This window comes from Zophobas morio, unplaced genomic scaffold (genome assembly GCF_036711695.1).
Source record: "Zophobas morio isolate AGI-343-1 ecotype UQ-CSIRO unplaced genomic scaffold, CSIRO_AGI_Zmor_V1 ptg000026l, whole genome shotgun sequence".
In the NCBI taxonomy this organism is placed as follows: Eukaryota; Metazoa; Arthropoda; class Insecta; order Coleoptera; family Tenebrionidae; genus Zophobas; species Zophobas morio.
The window spans coordinates 642,395-667,629 of record NW_026972131.1 but is presented as its reverse complement, the minus strand read 5'-3'; the positions used below and the strand labels follow the sequence as shown (position 1 = coordinate 667,629).

Genomic DNA, 25,235 nt, shown 5'->3' with positions numbered 1-25,235 from the left:
AAAAAAAAAATTCGAAATTCAGAAATTTTAAAATGAACCAGAAAACGAAAAAATTAAGAAATTGTAGAAACGAAACATGGAAAAATTAAAAAATTGTAACATCGAAAAAACGAAACACTGAAAAACCGAAAAATTTAAAAGTTGAGAAATCGAAGAATTGAAAAAATACAGAAGCTGAAAAATCGGAAAATGAAAAAGTCAAAACTTGAATAATAAAAACCCTAATAATTATTTGAAAAAAGTGAAAAATTAAAAATCGGCAAATTTAAACATGAAACAATTACAAAATTGTAAATTAAAAAAATTAAAAATGGAAAATTGAAGACATGAAAAATTGAAAATCAAAAATTAAAAAACCAAACTTGAAATATCGAAAAATTGAAAAAATTGGCAAAATGAAAATTGGGCAACCAAAAAACCATTACAAAATGGAACAATTGAAAAAAAGATAGAAACTGTAAAATAACATTGAAACCTGAAAAAGTAATAAATTAAAAATCTAGAAATTGAAAAATCGAAAAAACGAAAAATTGTAAAATTCAACAGATGGAAAATCGAAAAGTTAAAAAGCACAATAGAAAATTGAAAAATATGCGACAATTTCATAATGGAAATCGAAAAACTAAAAAATGGAGAAATCGAAACATGGAAAAATCGAAAAATTATCAACTAAAAAAACGAAAAATATAAAAACTCGAATTGAGAAATCAAAAAATCGAAGAAACAAAATAATTTCGAATTACCTACTTGGAAGTACTTTACTTTTAATTTTTTATTTTCTCAATTTTTCGTTTTTTAATTTTTCAACAAAAGAACAAATTTATTAAAACTGCAATTTAAAAAAAACAAAAAATCGGAAAATAGTAACACTGAAAAATTGAAAATTCAAAAAATTAAAAACTGAAAAATCGAAAAAGAAACTGAAAACCCGACAATTTAAAAATTGGGATATCGAAGATTTGAAAAAATAAAGAAACTCAAAATCGAATAATTAAAATATTAAAACAATTGAAAAATCGAAAAATTGTAATATTTAAACCTGAAAACCCTAATTAAATAAAAATCGAGAAAGTGAAAAATTGAAAAAAATAAAAACAAAAATTTCTATAAATTAAACAATCAAAAATACAAAAAAAAGTTAAGAAATTGTAAAAAAGAAACATGGAAAAATTGAAAAATTGTAACATCGAAAAGGCGAAACATTGAAAAAGCAAAAAATTTAAAAATCGAGAATTCAAAAATTTGAAAATATACAGAAACTGAAAAATCGGGTAATGGAAAAGCCAAAAATTGTACACTTGAAAAAAAACCCTAATAATTATTCTTTGAAAAAAGTGAAAAACTGAAAATCGGGAAATTTAAAAATGAAACAAACAAAATTGTAAATTTGAAAAAAAAACAATGAAACCTTAAAAATTGAGAAATTGAAAAATCGAAAAACGAAAAATTGTAAAAAGATGGAAAATCGAAAAATTAAAAAGCAACTTGGAAATTCGCCTAATTAAAATATCAGCAAATTATAAAATCGAAACATACAAAAATTTTAGTGAAACATAAAAATCATAATGAAAATAGAAAAACTAAAAAATCGAAAAATCGAAAAATGTAAAAACGATACACGGAAAAGAAGAAACGGAACGAATTACATAGTTGCACGTACTTTATTTTTTATTTTTCAACAAAAGGACAAACTTATTAAACGTGAAATTTAAAAAAAATCAAAAAATCGGAAAATTGTAAAACTGAAAAATTGAAAAATCAAAAAATTAAAAACTGAACAATCGAAAAAGAAACATTGAAAAACCGAGCAATTTAAAAATTGAGAAATCGGAGAAACTCAAAATCGAATAATTAAGACGTCAACAATTGGAAAATGAAAAATTGTAACCTTAAGAATGAAAAAACTGAAAATTTAAAAAACAGAAAACTCGAACAAATGCAAAATTGAAAATTAAAAATAGAAAAAACGAAACTTGAAACACCGAGAAATTTAAAAATTGTAATCTTAAAACTTGAGAAACTGAAAACTTCGATAATTGAAAAAAGAACTGAAAATTTGTAAAAATTGAAAAAAAAAAAGAAACTGTAAAATCGGATAACGGAAAAATCAACAATTGAAAAATCGAAAAATCGAGAAACTGAAAAGTCGGCAACAAAAAATTTAAAAATGCAACAACTGGTGCAACAACGGGTACAACAACGGGTGCAGAAATTAATGTATGCTATGCTTCAGACCTACCAGGCAGTAATCATAACATATTATCTATATAAGTCTCACTGTGACATTTATCCGGAACAAAAGTCCTTTGAAACAGTAAGGTGTGAGTAAATTTTTAAAAATCAATTATTCAGTAATTAAAATTTATATTTCGATTTTATGATAATTAGACCACTTTTTCCTTTTTTGTAGTCGTAAATAATTTGTACACATTTTTAAAGACCATTTTTGAAATAAAAATTACAACTGCAACCAAAATGAAGAAACTGCATAGCAAAACCACCAGTACATCGATTAAATAGTATTTATACCAGGTAAGTTTTGTGGCAAATGGTTTTAAATGGTTGGCATGTTTGTGTGTTATAACGTGTTCCGTCCAGTAGATAGCTGTCTCCAGAGGTTTCATGGGTTGCTGCCTTAATAAAGTCGAACGGAAGTTAATTTGTTCTTGATATCTGTGACATAACCATTTATTTAAGTTTACTTATCAATCGAATAAACTTACTTCGGATTTGTTGTAACTTCCTTAATTGAATCGACTAAAGTATTTTCAGTTATGTTGTCAGGGGAGAGATGCAGCCCTATTTCTCGTGATTCAATAAAAGCTGCGTTGGTTAATTGATCTCCACTAAATGGTATGCAGATCATCGGAACACGATAGTGAATAGACTCGATCAAACTTAACATTCCGCCATGAGTTATAAATAATTTTAAATTGGGATGTGCTACAAATGTAAAATAAAAACAATAATTAAAATATCACTATTCATTACCTAAAACATCTGCTTGAGGTACCCACTTTACAATTTTGATATTTTTAGGAATGTCAACTAAATCACTGGCTTCATATTTCCATAATACAGTTTGTGCTATCCTTCCTAATCCCTTCAATATGTTAGTTAATACCTCCTTACTTAAACTGGAAGACGATTTTTGTGTTCCCAAACTGAAAAATATTACACCTTCTGGAGCGCTGTCTAGGAACGTTTGTAAGTTCTGCAATAATAGTACGCAGTTATTGCCAAAAATAAATGTTTTACTACACCTCCGGTAAATTTTTTGGTTCATCCACATGGAATCCACCTACCGGAATAATGTTAGGCGTGTAAGGTCGTACTGTTTCAAAACTGAAATGTGAATTACTCAAAACCAGTGCTACATTTTCTTGAAGCTCTGGAATTGTTGGTGGATTGTCAAAATAACGTTTCAATAGTTCATAATGAGCAGTTTTTCTTCGTGGAATAAACAAGGTATTAATAGCCAGATTAAACAGTGTCATTAAAACTCTTTCTTTAAAAGACATTTCGTCAGTTATAAAAATACCAGCACCCGGTACGTAAGAATAGGGCAAAACATTTCCCGTAAAATCACTAAGTAAAGCCATGTTACCAAAGGACGATATGTAAATTACAGGTGCTTTATAAATGTGACCAAATATTAAGGTGGCTTCGTTATAAAACCAGTCTATTATAATTAAATCAAAATTTTCATTGGAGTGTAAAAGTTTCTGAACTTCTAGATTTTTAAATGTTTCTTCAGTGTGTTGCATACTCATATTTTTCAACTCTTCTATACCCATGTGTTTATTTTTATTCTTTTCATGTCTTTCTGGAAAAGGGTACAATGTAAATAAAAAAGATACATATTATACTTTTTGTGGAAAGATAAATAAAGCACGCACTGTGTTGCGGTATAAATAAAATTAAATATTCATTTACAGAGTGTCCATAAATTAACTAATATCCATATTTGGAAATTGTAAAGTTTTAGAATTTTTTATAATCATCCTGTATGTTTAGTATTGCGCTGGAATTGATATTATAATGATGATATAGGTAATTTATGTTAAATATTAAACAGCATTGCGAGAATGGAAGAACTCATTTCACATTTTACATTGTATGCACAAAACCGAAGGGTGGCAGATAAAGAAACCCAAAATAATCATTGAAAAGAAAAGTCTGGAAGCGGAAGTCGCGATGGGTACTCCAGAAAAACCTCGATCGTGGAATATCTAGAAAGGAAGTATGGTTTAAATAGACGCCACCTTCGGGAACGAATCAAACAGTCAACGAGAGGATTCAGTCAAATTTCGCCAGAATTATTTTGTCCATAATCGCTGTGTAATTAGTCGTGTAAATCTGAGTACTGAAGAATAAAAAGGAATAAAGGATGCAGATAAGGAAACTGGAAAAAGGGATGAAGATACTGTTTTGGAATGTGCAAAGGTTGCGAAAAAGGAAAAGGAGTTTTGGGACTATATGGGAAAATTTGATGTGGTGGAACTAGTAGAGATACGGGTACAAAGAAAACTGGGAGAAATTTGAAGAGATACTACCACAAGAATATGTGTGGGAGTGTCAAGGGACGACAAAGGAAAAGAAAAAGGGGAGAAGAAGTATTAATAAAAACGGACTAATGAAGAAAGTAATACAGCTGGATAACAATCGATGGGAAATAATAATCGTTTGTAGCAAGAAAATGGAGGAAACCAAGATAAACATAGAAAAGGAAACAAAAGAAAAAGGAGATGAAAAAATATTTATAGGAGGGGATTTTAACGCAAGACTGAGCGATAAGGGGACAAGTATAATAGATAGAGAAAAGGGAGAGAAAAGAGGATCAAAAGACAAAGCAAATTGCAACGAAGGGAAAATATTGTGGAAGATAATAGGAGAAATGGGATGGGAAATTTTGAATGGAAACAAGGAAGGAGATGAAGAAGGAGAGTGGACGTATGTAGGAGCTAGGGGAGAATCAATTATAGACTACGGGATTGTCAATGAATAGGCGTGAGAAGAAATAGATAGTTTCAAAGTGGGGGAAAGGGTAGAATCAGACCACATGCCACTAGAAACAAAAAAGAGAGAAGAAACGCGAGAAGAGAAAGAGAAAAAAGAATATGGGATGAAGAGGGAATTCAAAGATACAGAAGTAGACTACAAAAAAAGAAATTCGAACTAAAAGAAGATATATAAGCTATGATAGCAGAACTGATCAACTTAATTGAAGAAGCTACGGAAAAAAGAAAGAATGTAGTTAGTTGAAGAGAAAAGCAAGAGAAAAATTTAAAAAATGGAACAATAACAGGAGAACGAAAGAAGAGCACTTAAAAACAAGACAGAATTATAGGAGAAAATGTGAAGAAAGAAAAACAGAAAAACGAGAAGAAGAAGAGAAGACAATAAAGTCCCTGAAAACAGAAGAAGTATGGAGATATATGAAACAAGGAACGGAGAAGGAAGACTGAAGTCAGTAGGAAAATCAAAATACATTAATGGAAAAGACACTTTATGGAATTATGGGGAGGTTGTGAGGAAAAGTGCTGCAAAATAAATAAAGAAATCACAACGACTGAAGAAATGTGGAGAGAATCGAAAATAACAGAAGATGAAATGGGAAGACAGATTGAAAAACTGAAAAGAGGAAAGGCACCAGGAGGGGATGGAATCCAGAACGAAACGTGGATGTTCGGCACAGAAGGAGTGAAAGAAGGGATATGGGAAGTGGTAGATGAAGTTTGGAAGGGAAACGGGTTTCCTCGGCAGTGCAGAGAAGATATAATAATCCCATTATTTAAAAAGAGGCAAAAAAGTAATGTGAAGAAATATCGTGGGATCACCTTGCTCAACACGGCGTACAAGATATGTGCAATGATACTAGATGAGAGGTTACGAAAGGAGATGGAAGGAAGGGGTATGTTACCAGATGGTCGGGCAGGGTTTAGGAAAGGAAGAGGTACTATGGACAATGTGTACATCCTGCGGCATTTACTGGGAAGAGAAATAAGGGAAGAGGGTGGACGAAAGTACGCATTGTTCATAGATTTCAAAGCACCGTTTGATAGCGTGAATAGAGAGAAAATGTGGGAGTATGTGAGGAGAAAGGGTGTAGATGCGTCTCTGGTAACGAAAATAGAGGAGTGACACAGGGATGCTCATTCACCCCCGCATTGTTTGCAGTTTATCTAGGAAATTAGATGACATGTTCAGAAAAGCACAGGCAAGAGAGGTAGTGGCAAAGAAAAGAGAAAAATGAAAACAATGATTAAAAGTTTCGAGAAGTACGTACAAAAAAAGGAATTGGATATGAATGTGGGAAAAAATAAAAATGGTGGTGTTTGGGAAGAAAGTAAGAAAGGAGAAGGAAGAGTGGGCTTGGAGAGGGAAGAAGATTGAGCAGGTGAAAGAATTACAGTACTTAGGATATACATTAAAGACCAATAACTCAGATAGAGCGCGTATTCAAGAAATGGTCCGAAAAGCGAAGAAAGTGATAAGAATAGTATATAATATAATATAATAGGAGAGAGAAAATTTGGACATGATTATAAGAGAAGAATGATGATGTTTGATAGTTTGATCAAAAGTGTACAGAGCTGAGATTTGAGAAAGGAGGGAATATAAATTAATAGAGAAAGTGCAAGAAAAATACTTAAAATGGACATTGGGATTGGAAAAGTATACGCCGGGGTATATACTGAGACAAACAAAAATGTTGGAAAGATATAAGAAAAGAAGGGGGAAAACATGTTTGAAACGAAAGAGACAAGTATTATGAAGAAAAGGATATGCATGTGAAGAAATAGAGAGAATGAGGGAAATGGGAAGGAGTATGAAAGAAGAACTGAGTGTAAGAGATAAGGATATAGATAAGCAAGAACGCAGATCGAGAATATCGGAGTCTAGATATAATGCAGAGTATAGAAAAATAGTAAAGGATGAAGTACCAAAGTACACAGAGAGAGAGTATAAAGGAGAAAAGAATGATGGCGAGATTTAGGGGTGGAAATGAAGAGAAAGAGAATAATTTTTGGATGGATGAAACTGACAGAAGGTGTAGGATATGTTGGAGAGAGAGAGAGAGAGAGAGAGAGAGAGAAACAATATTGAGAGAATCGGAGGAAAGTGGGAAGAAATGCTAAACGAGGATGGAAGAGGACTGGACTGGATGAAAGAAGTACGGAAGATAAGGGAACTAAGGCAAGGGGTGAAAGAATAGAACAATTATTATTATTATATAAAACTCGAATATTTATTTTATTTATTCGGTAGGTTAAGTTAATTTGTATCCCTACTGGGAATCTTCTTAAGCCTGTAAGACAAATAATAAATTAATACTACTACTATTAAAAAAACATGTTTGATCAAAATGGGGCTTCAGTATGTCCACTGCACAAATTAAGAAATTAGAAACGCCGTGGATGTTTCTTGTATTCGAACTTTTGGTAAATTACCCATTGATTGATTAAAGGAAGTAGGTTTTACTTTCAAGCACGTGACACGTTGTCTTAAAACACTTCTTACAGCATTTCGCCCGTGCAAAGGCCAAAATTGTTGTCGTACAGTGGCTAGAGTACATTGACATCCTGCATGCTTAAGTTGCTTATGTATATCTGATATTATTTTAGTATTTAATATGATGGGTTTTTGGAAATAAATGAGGTTGCTTTTGTATTTCTTGAAGGTTAGAATGAACTAATCTGCATCCCATTCGGATTAGATCATGATTACCCAGATTTATTAAACTCTAAATGAGCGAATTGGATATTATTTGGAATTTTGAACAATGTATGAGAGGAACTGAATGCCAGTGTTCCTGGTAATTTGATCTAAGACTAAACATTTTAGCTGTGTAGCAAATGAATTAAGTCTTACTTTACTGTTTTAAAAACTAGTGCAGTTTCTAAATCAAGTCTTTCAGCTAAGAGTTTGTAATTAAACTATGATTCAGAACCTTCATCTAATAATGCACGGCAAAAATTATAACTTGTATACCTGTCTTTTATGAAAATAAGTGCAGTTGGTAATAACACCCTAACTGGCTTAACAGTTTCTTTTGCATGCGCGAATTATGTTTTTGGTTACATAACTTGCAAGTATACAAGATCGACTTAAATTGATAGAATAAGGTTTTAAACAATTAATGCATAATTTTAATTCGTTGACCTGAGATTGACGTCGTTTGACGGCTAGCTTTAAAAACTCTTCACAATGATAATCAATTGTTGTTTGCGATATGAACAGATTTTGGATTGAAGGGCTTTGGTTTTAAATTAAATTGTTGTGTTTTAAAGCATTTATTTGATGACTCTAATAGTTGGTACCTTTTTGTTGAAAATGCTTTCATTTGGGCCATTGCTGGCAATTCAGACCTTATCAATGAACTCGCCCATTCTCTAGTAGTAATAAATTCGAATATAGTTGTTATCAAATAAATTTTAATTAAGATTGGGTCCCAACTTTTAACGTCCAATTTCAACGCTTCAAGCGCCTTTAAATTTAAACTTAAATTTCAGCCCCGTAGCTAGAAAACTTATTCAGGGGGGGCAAGTTTGTCGACAGAGGGGGCTTCATGTAAATATTTATATTTTAATAATACACTCAGATAACTACTTTATTTTTTCTGAGTTTTTATATTTGAAAGAACATTAAAATAATTGGAAACGTCGATTTTTCACGCTAAATTTTCGTAAAAACCTGTCGAAGTCCAAAAAATTAGTACGGTACTTGGTTAAAATGCTGGTTAAAACAGAGAATGTAGATTCACAAACAGCTGTACTGCATCCAAAAATTTGTGTAGTGACCATATAGGTAACATCCAATTTGTTTGAGTTTATTTTTTTGCATGTTTAGTACATATTTTAAAAATCCGACTTCGAAACCAAATATTTCGAAAATTTTGGTACGGAACCATGAACTCGTCATGTTTTTTTAAACTCGTCGAGATGTGTATTTCAGAATTTTTTGTCAACTTTAACAAAAGCTCAATTTTTGGAAACCCATATAAAATTTTTGACTTTTCCCAAGCATTTTCGAAAATTACCAAAAGAATTCCTTTGTTCATCTCGATTTCTTCCAAAAATCGTTTTGGATTCAATTTTTTTGAAAATTCTTACATTTTTTGCAGAATCGACGGAAGAAAAATGGCAATTTTTGAGAACCTGTATCAAATTTTTGACTTTTTTCAAGCACATTCGAAATTACCAAAAGGGATTCCTTTATTGATTTCGATCTCCAGATGTTGTTTTTGGTTGTTTCTTCGAAAATTCGTACAATTTTTCCATAATCGCCAAAAGAAATATGGCAATTTTTGAGAAATTTTGAAAATTCCAGCTCGAAACCGAGTATTTCGAAAATTTTGATCCGGAATCTTGAACCTGTCATGTTTTTTTAAGCTCGTCGAAATCAATATTTCAGAATTTTTTGTCAACTTTTACGAAAGTTCAATTTTTGAAAACCCATATAAAATTTTTGACTTTTCCCAAGCATTTTCAAAAAATTATCAAAAGAGACTCCTTTGTTCATCTCGATTTCCAAAAATCGTTTTGGACTCAATTTTTTTGAAAATTCTTACAATTTTTCCAGAATCAACGGAAGAAATATGGCAATTTTTGAGAACCTGTATCAAATTTTTGACTTTTTTTTAAGCACGTTCGAGATTACCAAAAGGGATTCCTTTATTGATTTCGATCTCCAGATGTTGTTTTTGGTTATTTTTTCGAAAATTCGTACAATTTTTCCACAATCGCCAAAAGAAATATGGTAATTTTTGAGAAATTTTGAAAATTCGAGCTCGAAACCGAGTATTTCGAAAATTTTGATCCGGAACCATGAACCTGTCATGTTTTTTTAAGCTCGTCCAAATCTATATTTCAGAATTTTTTGTCAACTTTTACGAAAGTTCAATTTTTGAAAACCCATATAAAATTTTTGACTTTTCCCAAGCATTTTTAAAAATTATCAAAAGAGACTCCTTTGTTCATCTCGATTTCCAAAAATCGTTTTGGATTCAATTTTTTTGAAAATTCTTACAATTTTTCCAGAATCGACGGAAGAAATATGGCAATTTTTGAAAACCTGTATCAAATTTTTGACTTTTTTCAAGCACGTTCGAGATTACCAAAAGGGATTCCTTTATTGATTTCGATCTCCAGATGTTGTTTTTGGTTTTATTTGGTTGAAAAGTCGTAAAATTTTTCAGCAATCGCCAAACGAAATGTAATTTTTGAACTTTGAAACCGAATTCAACAAAAGCTAAATTTTTGAAAATCTATAAAATGTTTATGACTTTTCCCAACCGTTTTCGAAAATTAGCAAAAGGGATCTCTTTATCGATTTCGATTTCCAAATGTTGTTTTTGGTTTTATTTTCTCGAAAATTTGTACAATTTTTCCAAAGCCGCCAAAAGAAATGTAATTTTTGAGAAATTTTGAAATGTCGACTTTGAAACCGAATTTTTCGAAAATCTTGGTCTGGGACCATCAAGACCTTATGTTTTTGGATTAAGCTCATCGAGATCTACATCTCGGAATTTTTTGTTGATTTTTTGTTAATTTCAACAAAAGCTCAATTTTTGAAAATCCATATACATTTTTTGACTTTTCCTAAGCATCTTCTAAAATTAGCAAAAGGGATCTCTTTATTGATTTCGATCTACAGATGTTATTTTTGGTTTTATTTTTTTGATATTTCGTCGAATTTTTCCACAATCGCATAAAGAAATAACTTTTTTTTAAGTCACTTTTGAGATTTTTTAGAAATTTTAGGTAGAACCCAATATTTCGTAAATTTTGCTCCGGGAGCATGAACATGTTTTTCGATTAAGCTCATCGAGATCTATATTTCAGAATTTTTTGTCAACTCTAACAAAAGCTCAATTTTTGAAAACTATATAAATTTTGACTTTTCTTAGCATTTCCAAAAATTACCAAAAGTCATTCTTTTATTTATTTCAATCTTCAGATGTTGTTTTTGGTTTTATTTGATCGAAAATTTGTAAAATTTTTCTAGAATCGTCAAAAGAAATAGGAGTATAATTTTTGAGAAATTTTAAAAATTCGACTTGGAAACCGAATAGCAGCAAGACCTTATGTTTTTTGACTAAACTCGTCGAGATCTACATCTCAGAATTTTTTGTAGATTTTCAGCCAATTTCAACAAAAGCTCAATTTTTGAAAATCTATAAAAAAAATTTGACTTTTCCCACGCATTTTCGAAAACTAGCAGAAGGGATCTTTTTATTGATTTCGATCTCCAAATGTTTTTTTTTGGTTTTATTTTTTCGAAAAAACGTACAATTTTTCCAGAGCCGCCAAAAGAAATGTAATTTTTCAGAAATTTTTAAATGTCGACTTTGGAACCGAATTTTTGAAAAATCTTGGTCTGGGACCATCAAGACCTTATGTTTTTTGATTAAGCTCATCGAGATCTACATCTCAGAATTTTTTGTCTATTTTTTGTCCATTTCAATAAAAGCTCAATTTTTAGAAAATCCATATAATATTTTTGACTTTTCTCAAGTACCTACATAGTAGGCTATGGAATAAAATGTGACATGTTCATTTTTTTATACGGTCCAGATCAACGGTAGTGTGATACTGCCAAATAATATACCATGTAAGAAAATAAAGGTGGGTGGGGCCAGTTAATATGCTTCGGCAATCGGCATTATATTGAAATTTTATTACTAATTTGAAATTTATAATGTATAAGTCTTCCAGGGGGGGCAACCACAACTGCTAGGGGGGGCTCAGCCCCCTCTTGCCCCCCCGTAGCTACGGGGCTGTTAAATTTAAGTAATCTGCAAACATACCTAGTGTGTTAGCACAATCCTTTGAAATGTTAGGTACTTAGGTACATTGAATAATTCACGCATGTAAAATTTGGAATTTGTAATGTTGGTAATTTGGCGTGTATATTTGTAGTAAACACGCCGGAGTACTGTGTTCAAGTGTTTTATTTTCTAACCTAATAATAAATGAATATGCTATGCAACCCACAATTCCTCGATGTTATTTTATTTTTTATTTTATTTGATTACGTTCCCCTACAGGCCGGTGGCCCAATTACAGGGGAACGGGGGACATACACAACACCCAGAGCCGGGCAGGAATCGAACCCACGACCCAAGGTGTGAACCCTCCTCCCAGACTCGCTCGTTGGTTCTAGGGTCTCGGCTCTTGGCGGACTTGCAGGGATTTGTTCGTGGTTTGCAACCCGGTTTTGGTGCTTCGCTCTTCGGGTCTTCAGCTGTAGCTGTCCTATTTTGTCGGCTTTCCCGACAATGAAACGGATTGCCTCGGTTGGAGTCTGAACAGCTGGGAGTCTACTGAGAGCATCCGCATGGCTAATATTCTTCCCTGAGGAAGAATAGGTTATCTCTAGGATTGGCTTCTGTTCTCCGAGGATTCCCAGCAGTGGCATGTAGTCCGTTACAATCTGAAATTCTCTACCATATTATAAGTAATTGTGGAATTTTCTTACCCCAGATACAATTGCGTATGCTTCTCTTTCCACATGTGAATATTTTCTCTCAGCGGCGCTCAGGGTTTTGGAATGGAACGCAATTGGGGTTTGAGATCCATCCTGTAGTACGTGGCTCATGACGCAGCCGATACCCCAGTGCGTCTGATGCGAGTAAGTTCTTCAGATTTTGGAACGCCACTTGGCGTGTCCACGAGCACTTTGCGTTCTTTTCAAGTAATCGGTGCAGCGGTTCCGCCACGTTTGCTTTCTTGTTGAGGGAACTGTGGTAAAAGTTTAAGAGTCCCAAAAATGACTGCAATTCTTGTTTGTTCTTGGGTTCTGGGGTCGCCTTGATTGTTGGTACCTTTTCGTCCTTAGGTCTGATCTATTGTATAACCTAAAAAGTCTATCGTTTCCGCGAGAAATACACATTTGTCTTTTTTCAGTTTCAATCCGTCCATTGCAAAACGCGCTAACACTGTTGATAGTCTTTGTAAGAGTTCATCGCGGGTGTGATATCGTCGAAGTAAGGGAACACGCCCGAAATCCCAGCCAGTCTGTTATTTATGAAGCGCTGGAATACTTGTGGTGCCACATTCACCCCGAACTGTAGTCTACTTACGCTAAACGTCCCTTTGTGCGTGATAGTCGCCTGAGTTTTGCCCTGTTAATTGTACATTTATAGTCCGCGCACAAACGTACACTCCCGTCTGTCTTAATCACTGGCACATCGGGGTGGTCCATTCCGGATTTTCAATCGGTTTTAGAACACCTTGTTTAAGCAACCTATCCAGTTCCCTCTCCACTTTCGGGCGCAATACATAGGATAGGTTCCTGGCTAGTAGTCGTATTGGTTTTATTGAGGGAGAACCACGTGTGATGCTGCCTATTGATGAAACCGTTTTCCAACTAGGTGCAATATGGTGGTGACCCTTTTCGCAGGGACGCTGCCTACCGCTGACGTCGCTTCCAGTTAATGAGAATAATGATTACCGATTTGTAATTCGGTGCGATCTGATCCAATCCGGCTCGAAGGACCAGTGTTTGGTATAGCACTCGAAGGACCGTTGATATTATGATGATGATGTAATATGATTAATAATAAACAGCATCGTTCGGTTATGGTAAGACCCACTTTACATTTTACATTGTACAAGGAGAGTTTAAATTTAACCAGGAATTTTACTCCTGAACGCAATACAATACACCGATCACGAAATAACTTTTTACGTATACTAATAAAAAAATTGGTCTAAAGAGTTTAGACAGTACTTCCCTCGCTGTCGGAAACTTGACGACTGCATGCCTATTGTGTTTTTTTTCTCATTACATTTTTGTAGTGGGAATTTAAAAAAAAATTGCGATGACGTCATCAACATTTTTGCAAGGACACGTGTATCAGTTGGGATAGATGTAGTGTAATACTAAGAATAAAATTATTATATTCTCAAATTTTCGGGAAAATGAATTGGGTCGTTTTGAATATTGATTTGTAATAATCAATAAAATAACGAAACAATTTACTCACGTATACGTATCAGAGGCAACTGAAAATCGTGTATGTATAAACATTCTTAATTTAAGATGACAAGCGTAACAGCATACGTGAGAGTCAAACAGAGAAACTGTAAACAAAACGACCATCGGTTTTATTGCTTCGACTTACGCTTATTATATAAAACATTGGGTTTTATTTTAATTCTTGACGGTGAAATTCACAATTGGTTGATTATAAACATGTCTATTTCACATTCGCGGAACCAAGTGAGCGCATAAAACAAATGCAGGTCTGTAATGTTAAGGTCGATGTAAATAAGCGTGCTACCCTTATGTTTCAACCGAGTTTTTCCTTTGACAAATTTTGTGTCTACCAAATTGGGTTGGTTGGGGTGTAATACTAATAATAAATGTTGCCTTTAATTTAATCAATAAAATAAATTGACGTCATTAATTTTTTTGAACCACCTCTTAAGAAAATCTAAAAAATATGAATGGAATGATAAATCACAAGTACAAACTCATCATATTTTTCGCATTTTAGATAGGATTTATTCAGCAAAATTTAAGGGTGACGTCATCAATTTTTTTAGGAGGGATGAACAAATGCATTTTGAACAAAAGTTTACCATGCTTATAATAACTTTAAAATATTCCCAAGATTTCAAAGCATTCGGTTTTGTAATTCCTGATTAAATCGTTAAAACAAATTCACGCCTTCATTAATTTTTAAAGTTTTTAAAACATCTCCAAGATTTCAAAGCATTCGGTTGTGTAATTCCTGATTAAATCAATAAAATAAATTGACGCATTCATTAATTTTTTTCGGTCACCCTGTATATGCAAATCGAAAAAAATTGAATGGAATGATAAATCACAAGAAGAGACTCACCATATTTTGTACATTTTAGGTAGGATTTATTCAGCAAAATTTTGGGGTGACGTCATAAATTTTTTAGGGGGGACGACCAAATACATTTTGATCAAAAATTTACCATGCTTAAGATAATTTTAAAATATCTTCAAGATTTCGAAGCATTCGGTTTTGTAGTTCCTGAGTAAATCAGTAAAATAAATTTACGCTTTCACTTATTTTCTTGAATCACCCTGTATATGCAAATCCAAAAAATATGAATGGAGTGATAGATCACAAGTACAGACTGATCATATTTTGTACATTTTAGATATGATTTATTCGGCAAATTTTCGAGCTGACGTCATCAAGTTTTTGGAGGGGATAAGCAAATATATTTTGACTAAACATTTATTATGCTCTTTATAACCTTAAAACATCTGCAAGATATCAGAGCATTCCGTTTTGTAGTTCCTGATTAAATCAATAAAATATATTTACGCATTCATTAATTTTTTTGAGTCACTCTGTATATGCAAACCAAAAAATATGAATGGAGTGATAAATGACAAGTACAGACTCATCATATTTTGTACATTTTAGATACGATTTAGTCGGCAAACTTTCGAGCTGACGTCATCAAGTTTTTGGAGGGGATAAGCAAATATATTTTGACTAAACATTTATTATGCTCTTTATGACCTTAAAACATCTGCAAGATTTCAGAGCATTCGGTTTTGTAGTTCCTGATTAAATCAATTAAATAAATTTACGCATTCATTAATTTTTTTGAGTCACCCTGTATATGCAAATCCAAAAAATATGAATGGAGTGATAGATCACAAGTACAGACTCATCATATTTTGTACATTTTAGATATAATTTATTCCACAAACTTTTGAGCTGACGTCATCAAGTTTTTGGAGGGGATAAGCAAATATTTTTTGACTAAAGATTTATGATGCTCTTTATAGCCTTAAAACATCTGCAACATTTCAAAGCATTCTGGTTAGCAGATTAAAAATTAAATTTCAAAATGTTGTTTTATAATTTTGATTTTTTTTCCAAAAATCTGGACGTTTCGGGTGAAAAGTCTTTTCAGAGTTGTAAACTACATGTGTAGGACTATGTTATTTTATACAATTGAAAACCCATTTACTATGTACAATTTTGATGTGACGTCATCGCATTAGTGGTGGGGATGATTAGACAAATTTTGGTTAGCGTTTTACCATCTACATGATATTCTTAATATAAGTACAAAATTTCACAACAATCGGTCGAGTACTTTCGGAGATTATCTGTCTAATAAAAATCCGGGACGGCAGACGGACAGACGGACAGACGGACGGACAGACGGACAGACGGACAGACGGACAGACGGACAGACAGACGGAAATGGGAGACCTATTTCTTCGTCTTCTAGGGGTCATGAAAGATCGAGAAATCGTAAAAGTAGAGAGTCGGCCGACGGACTCGATTACAATACTTCCTTTGCTTACGCTCGGGAAGTAATGAAGTTTCTAGTATCTCTAGGTACCAAACTCATCGTTTCAATTATCCCTTTGGAAAATATGTCCACAATAACATGCATTAGATTATAATTACTTCGTTTCAATAAAAAGTTATGACTACATTCTTGGTTACATTTGAAAGGCCTCGTTTGTACAAACTTGAAAGGTTGCAGGGAAAGAGACCCAAAATAGGTCATCGACGATGGACGAAATACAAACACTGTATTTTAAATTTAATTGATACCACAACAAAATGCGTACTTTTATATATCCCTCCATAAAATATTGAACACAGATTTAAAAAATAACGCGATTGGGAATAAAAACCCCATTATCGTTAAAAATTCCTCCGTCTTATTTCCTGTTTTCGCGGGCACTATGACACTACCTGGACTTCTGTGTCCCCGGCATTAAAGCCATCCCTGAGAGGAAGCTGGCGCCCGAGTACCGCCGCTCCCAACCTAAGGCGCCAGCTCCGGTGGTGTGAAGGGGACCTCATAGCCTAGGTCGGCCAGACGTTATTTAAAAAACTAAGTTGTGTGTTACATCTTAAAACATTAAACTTGGTATAGTTAACAATTATTTTAGAGTATAGTCCTCAAACACCGTATAATTATAACTGCATGTATGTAACTATGAATGTAATGGAATCTTTCAATTAAATTTTTACCAATTTCCAGACACTATACAATACAATGATTTCATAGTTATGATCTGATATCCTTAACGGTTTTAAAGAAAAATACCCCGAGAACTTGTTTGACCCACAGGTCGGAGCGCACTCAATGTTGACTCTAAGGGTTTAGAATTTCTTTGGGAAATAGTTATTATTTAAATGCATGCACTATTTTTTTGTTTAACTAAGCATTAATTCTTTAATTGTAAAGTGAACAATGGGATAATTGAAAAATCGAAACACTCCGATACTAGAAAGTCTCAACACTGAAATATCGAAAAATTGAAAAATAGAAGAAAAATTGGAGAATCGAAAAACTAAAAAATCACAAAATTGAAGAACTGAAGGACTGAAAAATTGAAACTTTAGAAAGTCGAGAAATGGGAAAATAAAAAAATAGATTAATTGAGAAATCGGAAAACTGCAAATTCAGAAACGTCAAAATTTGAAAAATAAAAAATCGAAAAATTGAAAAATCTAAAATTTAAATCATTGAAAAATTTAAATATCGTGAAATCGGAAAATGGAGAAATCGAAACATCAGGAAATAAAAATAATAAAAATTCGAAAATCTAAAATTTAAAATTCGAAAAACTGAAAAATCAACAACTCGAGAACTCGAAACCCCATGAAATTTAAAAAAATTGGAAAATTGGAAAATCGGATAATACAAAAATCGAAATATCGAAAAATTTAAAAATCAAAAGATCAAGAAATCGAGGAGTCGAAAAGTTGGGAAGTCGAAAAATCGAAAAATTGAGAAACCGAAATAGGCCAAAATCGAAAAGTTAAAAATGGAAAAATTGATAAATCGAGAGATAGAACAATATAAACATCGGAACATCCAAATCTCGATAAATCGAGATCTCAAAAAATTGAAAAATCGAAAATTTTACATTCGAAAAATTGAAAAATTAAAACATGGAAGAGCTGAAAATTTGAGAATTTGAAAAATCTAGAATTTTAAAAATTGAAAAATTAAAATATCGAAAAGTTGAAAATAAAATTGAAATATAAAACAGTCGAAAAATTCAAAAATCTAAAGTTTAAAACAGGAGAAACTCGAATTCCAAAAAATAAAAAATCGAAAAACCGGAACATCGAAAAATTCAAAAACTGAAACATTGAGAAATCGAAAAATCAGAGGATCGAGAAATCTAAGAGCGGCAAGCCAAGAAGGAAATTGAAAAATTGATAAATCGAGAAATTGAACAATCAAAACATGGAAACATTTGTGAAATGAAAACATTGAAATATCGAAAAATTCTAAAGAGGAAAAAATGGAAGACTCGAAAATTGAAAAATTGAAATCTAGAAGAAAAAGAAAACTCGAGAAATTGAAAAGCCAACAATTTTAAAAATTGGAAAAATAAAACATTGAAAAGTTGAAAAATTGAGAAACCGAAGTATAAAACAGTCAAAAAATTGACAAATCTAAAGTTTAATGAAAAGTTGAAAATCCAAAAAGTAAAAAATCAAGAAATAAAAAATCCAGGAGTCCAAAAACCGAAAAATCGAAAAATCGAAATATTGAAAAATCCCAAAACCAAAAGACACAAAAAAATTTGAGAAATTGAAAAAATTAGAATTTAAAAAATTGAAAAATTAAAATATCGAAAAGTTGAAAAATTGGAAAATCGAAATATAAAACAGTCGAAAAATTCAAAAATCTAAAGTTTAAAACAGGAGAAAGTCGAATTCCAAAAAATAAAAAATCTAAAAATCGAAGAATCCAGAAGTCGAAAGATCGAAAAGTCGGAGAACTGGGAAATATCAAAAAATTGAGAAATTAAAAAATTGGAAAATTGTCAAATCGAAAAACCAAGAAATCAAAGTCCAAAAATCAAAGAATTGAATAGAGAAATGGGAAAATCAAAAATAGATTAATTGAGAAATCGGAAAACTGAATATTTAGCAATGTTAAAATTTAAAAAATTGAAAAATACAAATACTGAAGAACTGAAAAATAAAAAAATCGAGAAATCGGAAAATCTAAAATTTAAAATAAAACTCTGAACAATTAAAATATCGTAAAATTGAAAAATGTATCCAAATTTTTCCAAGCACCAAAAAATCAAAAAATAAAAATTCAAAATGACAAATCGAGAAATCGAAACTGCAGAATTTAGAAAATTGAAAAATTGAAAAATCGGATAACTGAAAAATCGAAACATCGAAAAATTGAAAAGCCCATTCGTAAAAAATCGAAAAACCGGAACATCGAAAAATTCAAAAACTGAGACATCGAGAAATCGAAAAATCAGAGGATCGAGAAATCTAAGAGCGGCAAGCCAAGAAGGAAATTGAAAAATTGATAAATCGAGAAATTGAACAATCAAAACATGGAAACATTTGTGAAATGAAAACATTGAAATATCGAAAAATTCTAAAGAGGAAAAAATGGAAGACTCGAAAATTGAAAAATTGAAATCTAGAAGAAAAAGAAAACTCGAGAAATTGAAAAGCCAACAATTTTAAAAATTGGAAAACTAAAACATTGAAAAGTTGAAAAATTGAGAAACCGATGTGTAAAACAGTCGAAAAATTGACAAATCCAAAGTTTAATGAAAAGTTGAAAATCCAAAAAGTAAAAAATCAAGAAATAAAAAATCCAAGAGTCCAAAAACCGAAAAATCGAAATATTGAAAAATCCCAAAACTAAAAGACACAAAAAAATTTGAGAAATTGAAGAATTTAGAATTTAAAAAATTGAAAAATTAAAATATCGAAAAGTTGAAAAATTGGAAAATCGAAATATAAAACAGTCGAAAAATTCAAAAATCTAAAGTTTAAAACAGGAGAAAGTCGAATTCCAAAAAATAAAAAATCTAAAAATCGAAGAATCCAGAAGTCGAAAGATCGAAAAGTCGGAGAACTGGGAAATATCCAAAAATTGAGAAATTAAAAAATTGGAAAATTGTCAAATCGAAAAACCAAGAAATCAAAGTCCAAAAATCAAAGAATTGAATAGAGAAATGGGAAAATCAAAAATAGATTAATTGAGAAATCGGAAAACTGAATATTTAGCAATGTTAAAATTTGAAAAATTGAAAAATACAAATACTGAAGAACTGAAAAATAAAAAAATCGAGAAATCGGAAAATCTAAAATTTAAAATAAAACTCTGAACAATTAAAATATCGTAAAATTGAAAAATGTATCCAAATTTTTCCAAGCACCAAAAATCAAAAAATAAAAATTCAAAATGACAAATCGAGAAATCGAAACTCCAGAATTTAGAAAATTGAAAAATTGAAAAATCGGATAACTGAAAAATCGAAACATCGAAAAATTGAAAAGCCCAATCGTAAAAAATCGAAAAATTCAAAAACTGAGACATCGAGAAATCGAAAAATCAGAGGATCGAGAAATCTAAGAGCGGCAAGCCAAGAAGGAAATTGAAAAATTGATAAATCGAGAAATTGAACAATCAAAACATGGAAACATTTGTGAAATGAAAACATTGAAATATCGAAAAATTCTAAAGAAGAAAAAATGGAAGACTCGAAATTTGAAAAATTGAAATCTAGAAGAAAAAGAAAACTCGAGAAATTGAAGTGCCAACAATTTTAAATATTGGAAAACTAAAACATTGAAAAGTTGAAAAATTGAGAAACCGAAGTATAAAACAGTCAAAAAATTGACAAATCTAAAGTTTAATGAAAAGTTGAAAATCCAAAAAGTAAAAAATCAAGAAATAAAAAATCCAGGAGTCCAAAAACCGAAAAATCGAAAAATCGAAATATTGAAAAATCCCAAAACCAAAAGACACAAAAAAATTTGAGAAATTGAAAAAATTAGAATTTAAAAAATTGAAAAATTAAAATATCGAAAAGTTGAAAAATTGGAAAATCGAAATATAAAACAGTCGAAAAATTCAAAAATCTAAAGTTTAAAACAGGAGAAAGTCGATTTCCAAAAAATAAAAAATCGAAAAATCGAAGAATCCAGAAGTCGAAAGATCGAAAAGTCGGAGAACTGGGAAATATCCAAAAATTGAGAAATTAAAAAATTGGAAAATTGTCAAATCGAAAAACCAAGAAATCAAAGTCCAAAAATCAAAGAATTGAATAGAGAAATGGGAAAATCAAAAATAGATTAATTGAGAAATCGGAAAACTGAATATTTAGCAATGTTAAAATTTGAAAAATTGAATAATACAAATACTGAAGAACTGAAAAATAAAAAAATCGAGAAATCGAGAAATCTGAACAATTAAAATATCGTAAAATTGAAAAATGTATCCAAATTTTTCCAAGCACCAAAAAATCAAAAAATAAAAATTCAAAATGACAAATCGAGAAATCGAAACTCCAGAATTTAGAAAATTGAAAAATTGAAAAATCGGATAACTGAAAAATCGAAACATCGAAAAATTGAAAAGCCCATTCGTAAAAAATCGAAAAACCGGAACATCGAAAAATTCAAAAACTGAGACGTCGAGAAATCGAAAAATCAGAGGATCGAGAAATCTAAGAGCAGCAAGCCAAGAAGGAAATTGAAAAATTGATAAATCGAGAAATTGAACAATCAAAACATGGAAACATTTGTGAAATGAAAACATTGAAATATCGAAAAATTCTAAAGAAGAAAAAATGGAAGACTCGAAAATTGAAAAATTGAAATCTAGAAGAAAAAGAAAACTCGAGAAATTGAAGAGCCAACAATTTTAAATATTGGAAAACTAAAACATTGAAAAGTTGAAAAATTGAGAAACCGAAGTATAAAACAGTCAAAAAATTGACAAATCTAAAGTTTAATGAAAAGTTGAAAATCCAAAAAGTAAAAAATCAAGAAATAAAAAATCCAGGAGTCCAAAAACCGAAAAATCGAAAAATCGAAATATTGAAAAATCCCAAAACCAAGACACAAAAAATTTGAGAAATTGAAAAAATTAGAATTTAAAAAATTGAAAAATTAAAATATCGAAAAGTTGAAAAATTGGAAAATCGAAATATAAAACAGTCGAAAAATTCAAAAATCTAAAGTTTAAAACAGGAGAAAGTCGAATTCCAAAAAATAAAAAATCGAAAAATCGAAGAATCCAGAAGTCGAAAGATCGAAAAGTCGGAGAACTGGGAAATATCCAAAAATTGAGAAATTAAAAAATTGGAAAATTGTCAAATCGAAAAACCAAGAAATCAAAGTCCAAAAACCAAAGAATTGAATAGAGAAATGGGAAAATCAAAAATAGATTAATTGAGAAATCGGAAAACTGAATATTTAGCAATGTTAAAATTTGAAAAATTGAAAAATACAAATACTGAAAAACTGAAAAATAAAAAAATCGAGAAATCAGAAAATCTAAAATTTAAAATAAAACTCTGAACAATTAAAATATCGTAAAATTGAAAAATGTATCCAAATTTTTCCAAGCACCAAAAATCAAAAAATAAAAATTCAAAATGACAAATCGAGAAATCAAATCGAAACTCCAGAATTTAGAAAATTGAAAAATTGAAAAATCGGATAACTGAAAAATCGAAACATCGAAAAATTGAAAAGCCCAATCGTAAAAAATCGAAAAACCGGAACATCGAAAAATTCAAAAACTGAGACATCGAGAAATCGAAAAATCAGAGAATGGACAAATTTAAGAGCGGCAAGCCAAGAAGGAAATTGAAAAATTGATAAATCGAGAAATTGAACAATCAAAACATGGAAACATTTGTGAAATGAAAACATTGAAATATCGAAAAATTCTAGAGAAGAAAAAATGAAAGACTCGAAAATTGAAAAATTGAAATCTAGAAGAAAAAGAAAACTCGAGAAATTGAAAAGCCAACAATTTTAAAAATTGGAAAACTAAAACATTGAAAAGTTTAAAAATTGAAAAACCGAAGTATAAAACAGTCAAAAAATTGACAAATCTAAAGTTTAATGAAAAGTTGAAAATCCAAAAAGTAAAAAATCAAGAAATAAAAAATCCAAGAGTCTAAAAACCGAAAAATCGAAATATTGAAAAATCCCAAAACTAAAAGACACAAAAAAATTTGAGAAATTGAAAAAATTAGAATTTAAAAAATTGAAAAATTAAAATATCGAAAAGTTGAAAAATTGGAAAATCGAAATATAAAACAGTCGAAAAATTCAAAAATCTAAAGTTTAAAACAGGAGAAAGTCGAATTCCAAAAAATAAAAAATCTAAAAATCGAAGAATCCAGAAGTCCAAAGATCGAAAAGTCGGAGAACTGGGAAATATCCAAAAATTGAGAAATTAAAAAATTGGAAAATTGTGAAATCGAAAAACCAAGAAAGCAAAGTCCAAAAATCAAAGAATTGAATAGAGAAATGGGAAAATCAAAAATAGATTAATTGAGAAATCCGAAAACTGAATATTTAGCAACGTCAAAATTTGAAAAATTGAAAAATACAAATACTGAAGAACGGAAAAATAAAAAAATCGAGAAATCGGAAAATTTGAAATTTAAAATAAAACTCTGAACAATTAAAATATCGTAAAATTGAAAAATGTATCCAAATTTTTCCAAACACCAAAAATCAAAAAATAAAAATTCAAAATGACAAATCGAGAAATCGAAACTCCCGAATTTAGAAAATTGAAAAATTGAAAAATCGGATAACTGAAAAATCGAAACATCGAAAAATGGAAAATCTAAAAATTGAAAAGCCCAATCGTAAAAAATCGAAAAACCGGAACTCCAAAAATCGAAACATCGAAAAATTCAAAACCTGAGACATCGAGAAATCGAAAAATCAAAGGATCCAGAAATCTAAGAGCGGAAAGCCAAGAAGGAAAGTTAAAAATTGAAAAATTGATAAATATAGAAATTGAACAATCAAAACATGGAAACATCTGAGAAATGAAAACATTGAAATATCGAAAAATTCTAAAGAAAAAAAAATGGAAGACTCGAAAATTGAAAAATTGAAATATAGAAGAAGCAGAAAACTCGAGAAATTGAAAAACCTACAATTTTAAAAATTGGAAAACTAAAACATTGAAAAGTTGAAAAATTGAGAAACCGAAGTATGTTGAAAATCCAAAAAGTAAAAAATCAAGAAGTCAAAAGTCCAGGAGTCCAAAAACCGAAAAATCGAAATATTGAAAAATCCCAAAACTAAAAGACAAAAAAAATTGAGAAATTAAAAAATTGTAAAAGTGAGAAATCAAAAAACTAAAACAGCAAAGCCGAAAAATCGTAAGCTTAAAAAATCGAAGAATTGAAAAATCGTATCATTGAAACATTGGGAAATTGAGAAATCTAAACATAAAAAAATCGAGAACTCGAAAATTTGAATAATGGAAAAATTGAAAAACCCCAAAATTGAAAATCCGAAAAATCTCAATAGGGTATTTACAACCACAAGTTCAGGACTATGCTACTTTTTAACATGTAAGAAATTGTTTTTATTTTTTAGTCCATATTGCTACAAATGCGTTTTTCAGTTTTTTTTTTAACTGTTTTTCTCTCTATAACAATAATTAAAAATATTAAAATTCTCCAAACGCCATTGCTTGTAGTTTGAAAGGGAAACACTAATTTAGTACAATAATGCAAATATGATGCATATATGGCATCGCCATTGGGACGTATATCTATATATTTTTTAATTCCATTGTATATTTTTTAATATGCAACATAGAAATAAATATTTCGTTTTTAGTTGACGCTTAAATAATGTAAATAAAGTGTAGAATTTTCAAAATGCATTACACAGAAAGCTTTTGAAAAATATGTTGATCTTCATAATATATTTTTTCGGAAAAACAAGGATTTAGAGGTAAATTACGTATACTGATGTAGACACTTTGTAATTAATAACTTATAACAGAGAAACTTACGTTTTAAATCCTCTAATGCACTAAATAAAAAAATATCTTTATAACGAGGTACTATTTCTTCCATTGGGAATGAACTAATCATAACGACATCATGTCCTCTTTCAGCTAGCTTTTTTAGTAAAATTTTCCCCAGAAGGGTGTGGCTTGTTCCAGGATGATTAAAAACGCCCAAAACTTTAGCGCTTTCACAAAATATTGGGAACATTACAAACACAATCCACACTTTCATTTTAAACATAATTTCAAATGATCATCATCTAAATTGTAAATGTGCAGTTTAAATATTCTATCTATTTAATATATACGAATGAACTAGTTCACAGATATCAGTTGAGATTTATTGATGATAACCTACTTATTTATCTTCAAGTAAGTACTTTAATTTAATTTTTATCTATAGGTACTTACCTTGAAAATAACTGT

General features: G+C 30.7%; 2 protein-coding genes across 3 annotated transcripts; both read right to left on the bottom strand.

The window, feature by feature from the left end:
• Nucleotides 1-2,384: 2,384 nt before the first annotated feature.
• LOC135136611 (UDP-glycosyltransferase UGT5-like) lies at nt 2,385-25,076 on the bottom strand. Its single transcript, XM_064065975.1, has 5 exons — nt 24,813-25,076; nt 3,264-3,826; nt 2,992-3,214; nt 2,724-2,943; nt 2,385-2,673 (listed from the first exon to the last, which is right to left on the bottom strand). The coding sequence occupies exons 1-5, from the start codon at nt 25,048-25,050 to the stop codon at nt 2,385-2,387; spliced, it is 1,533 nt and encodes a 510-aa protein (XP_063922045.1). The 5' UTR covers nt 25,051-25,076.
• Nucleotides 11,951-13,584, bottom strand: LOC135135987 (uncharacterized). Of its 2 annotated transcripts, none has more exons than XM_064065086.1 (2): nt 12,484-13,584; nt 11,951-12,438 (listed from the first exon to the last, which is right to left on the bottom strand). In XM_064065086.1, the coding sequence occupies exons 1-2, from the start codon at nt 12,601-12,603 to the stop codon at nt 12,037-12,039; spliced, it is 522 nt and encodes a 173-aa protein (XP_063921156.1). In that variant the 5' UTR covers nt 12,604-13,584; the 3' UTR covers nt 11,951-12,036. The 2 variants fall into 2 exon arrangements, with proteins under 2 accessions (XP_063921156.1, XP_063921157.1); XM_064065087.1 differs by having other exon boundaries at nt 12,493-13,584.
• Nucleotides 25,077-25,235: the final 159 nt, after the last annotated feature.

Coding starts and splice junctions, on each gene's coding strand:
- LOC135136611 (XM_064065975.1), bottom strand. CDS start 25,050: ATGTTTAAAATGAAAGTGTGGATTGTGTTTGTAATGTTCCCAATATTT. Junction 3,827..24,812: donor TGCATTAGAGGATTTAAAAC/GTAAGTTTCTCT, acceptor ACCCTTTTCCAG/AAAGACATGAAAAGAATAAA. Junction 2,674..2,723: donor GAAGTTACAACAAATCCGAA/GTAAGTTTATTC, acceptor GTTATGTCACAG/ATATCAAGAACAAATTAACT.
- LOC135135987 (XM_064065086.1), bottom strand. CDS start 12,603: ATGAGCCACGTACTACAGGATGGATCTCAAACCCCAATTGCGTTCCAT. Junction 12,439..12,483: donor CATACGCAATTGTATCTGGG/GTAAGAAAATTC, acceptor AGAGAATTTCAG/ATTGTAACGGACTACATGCC.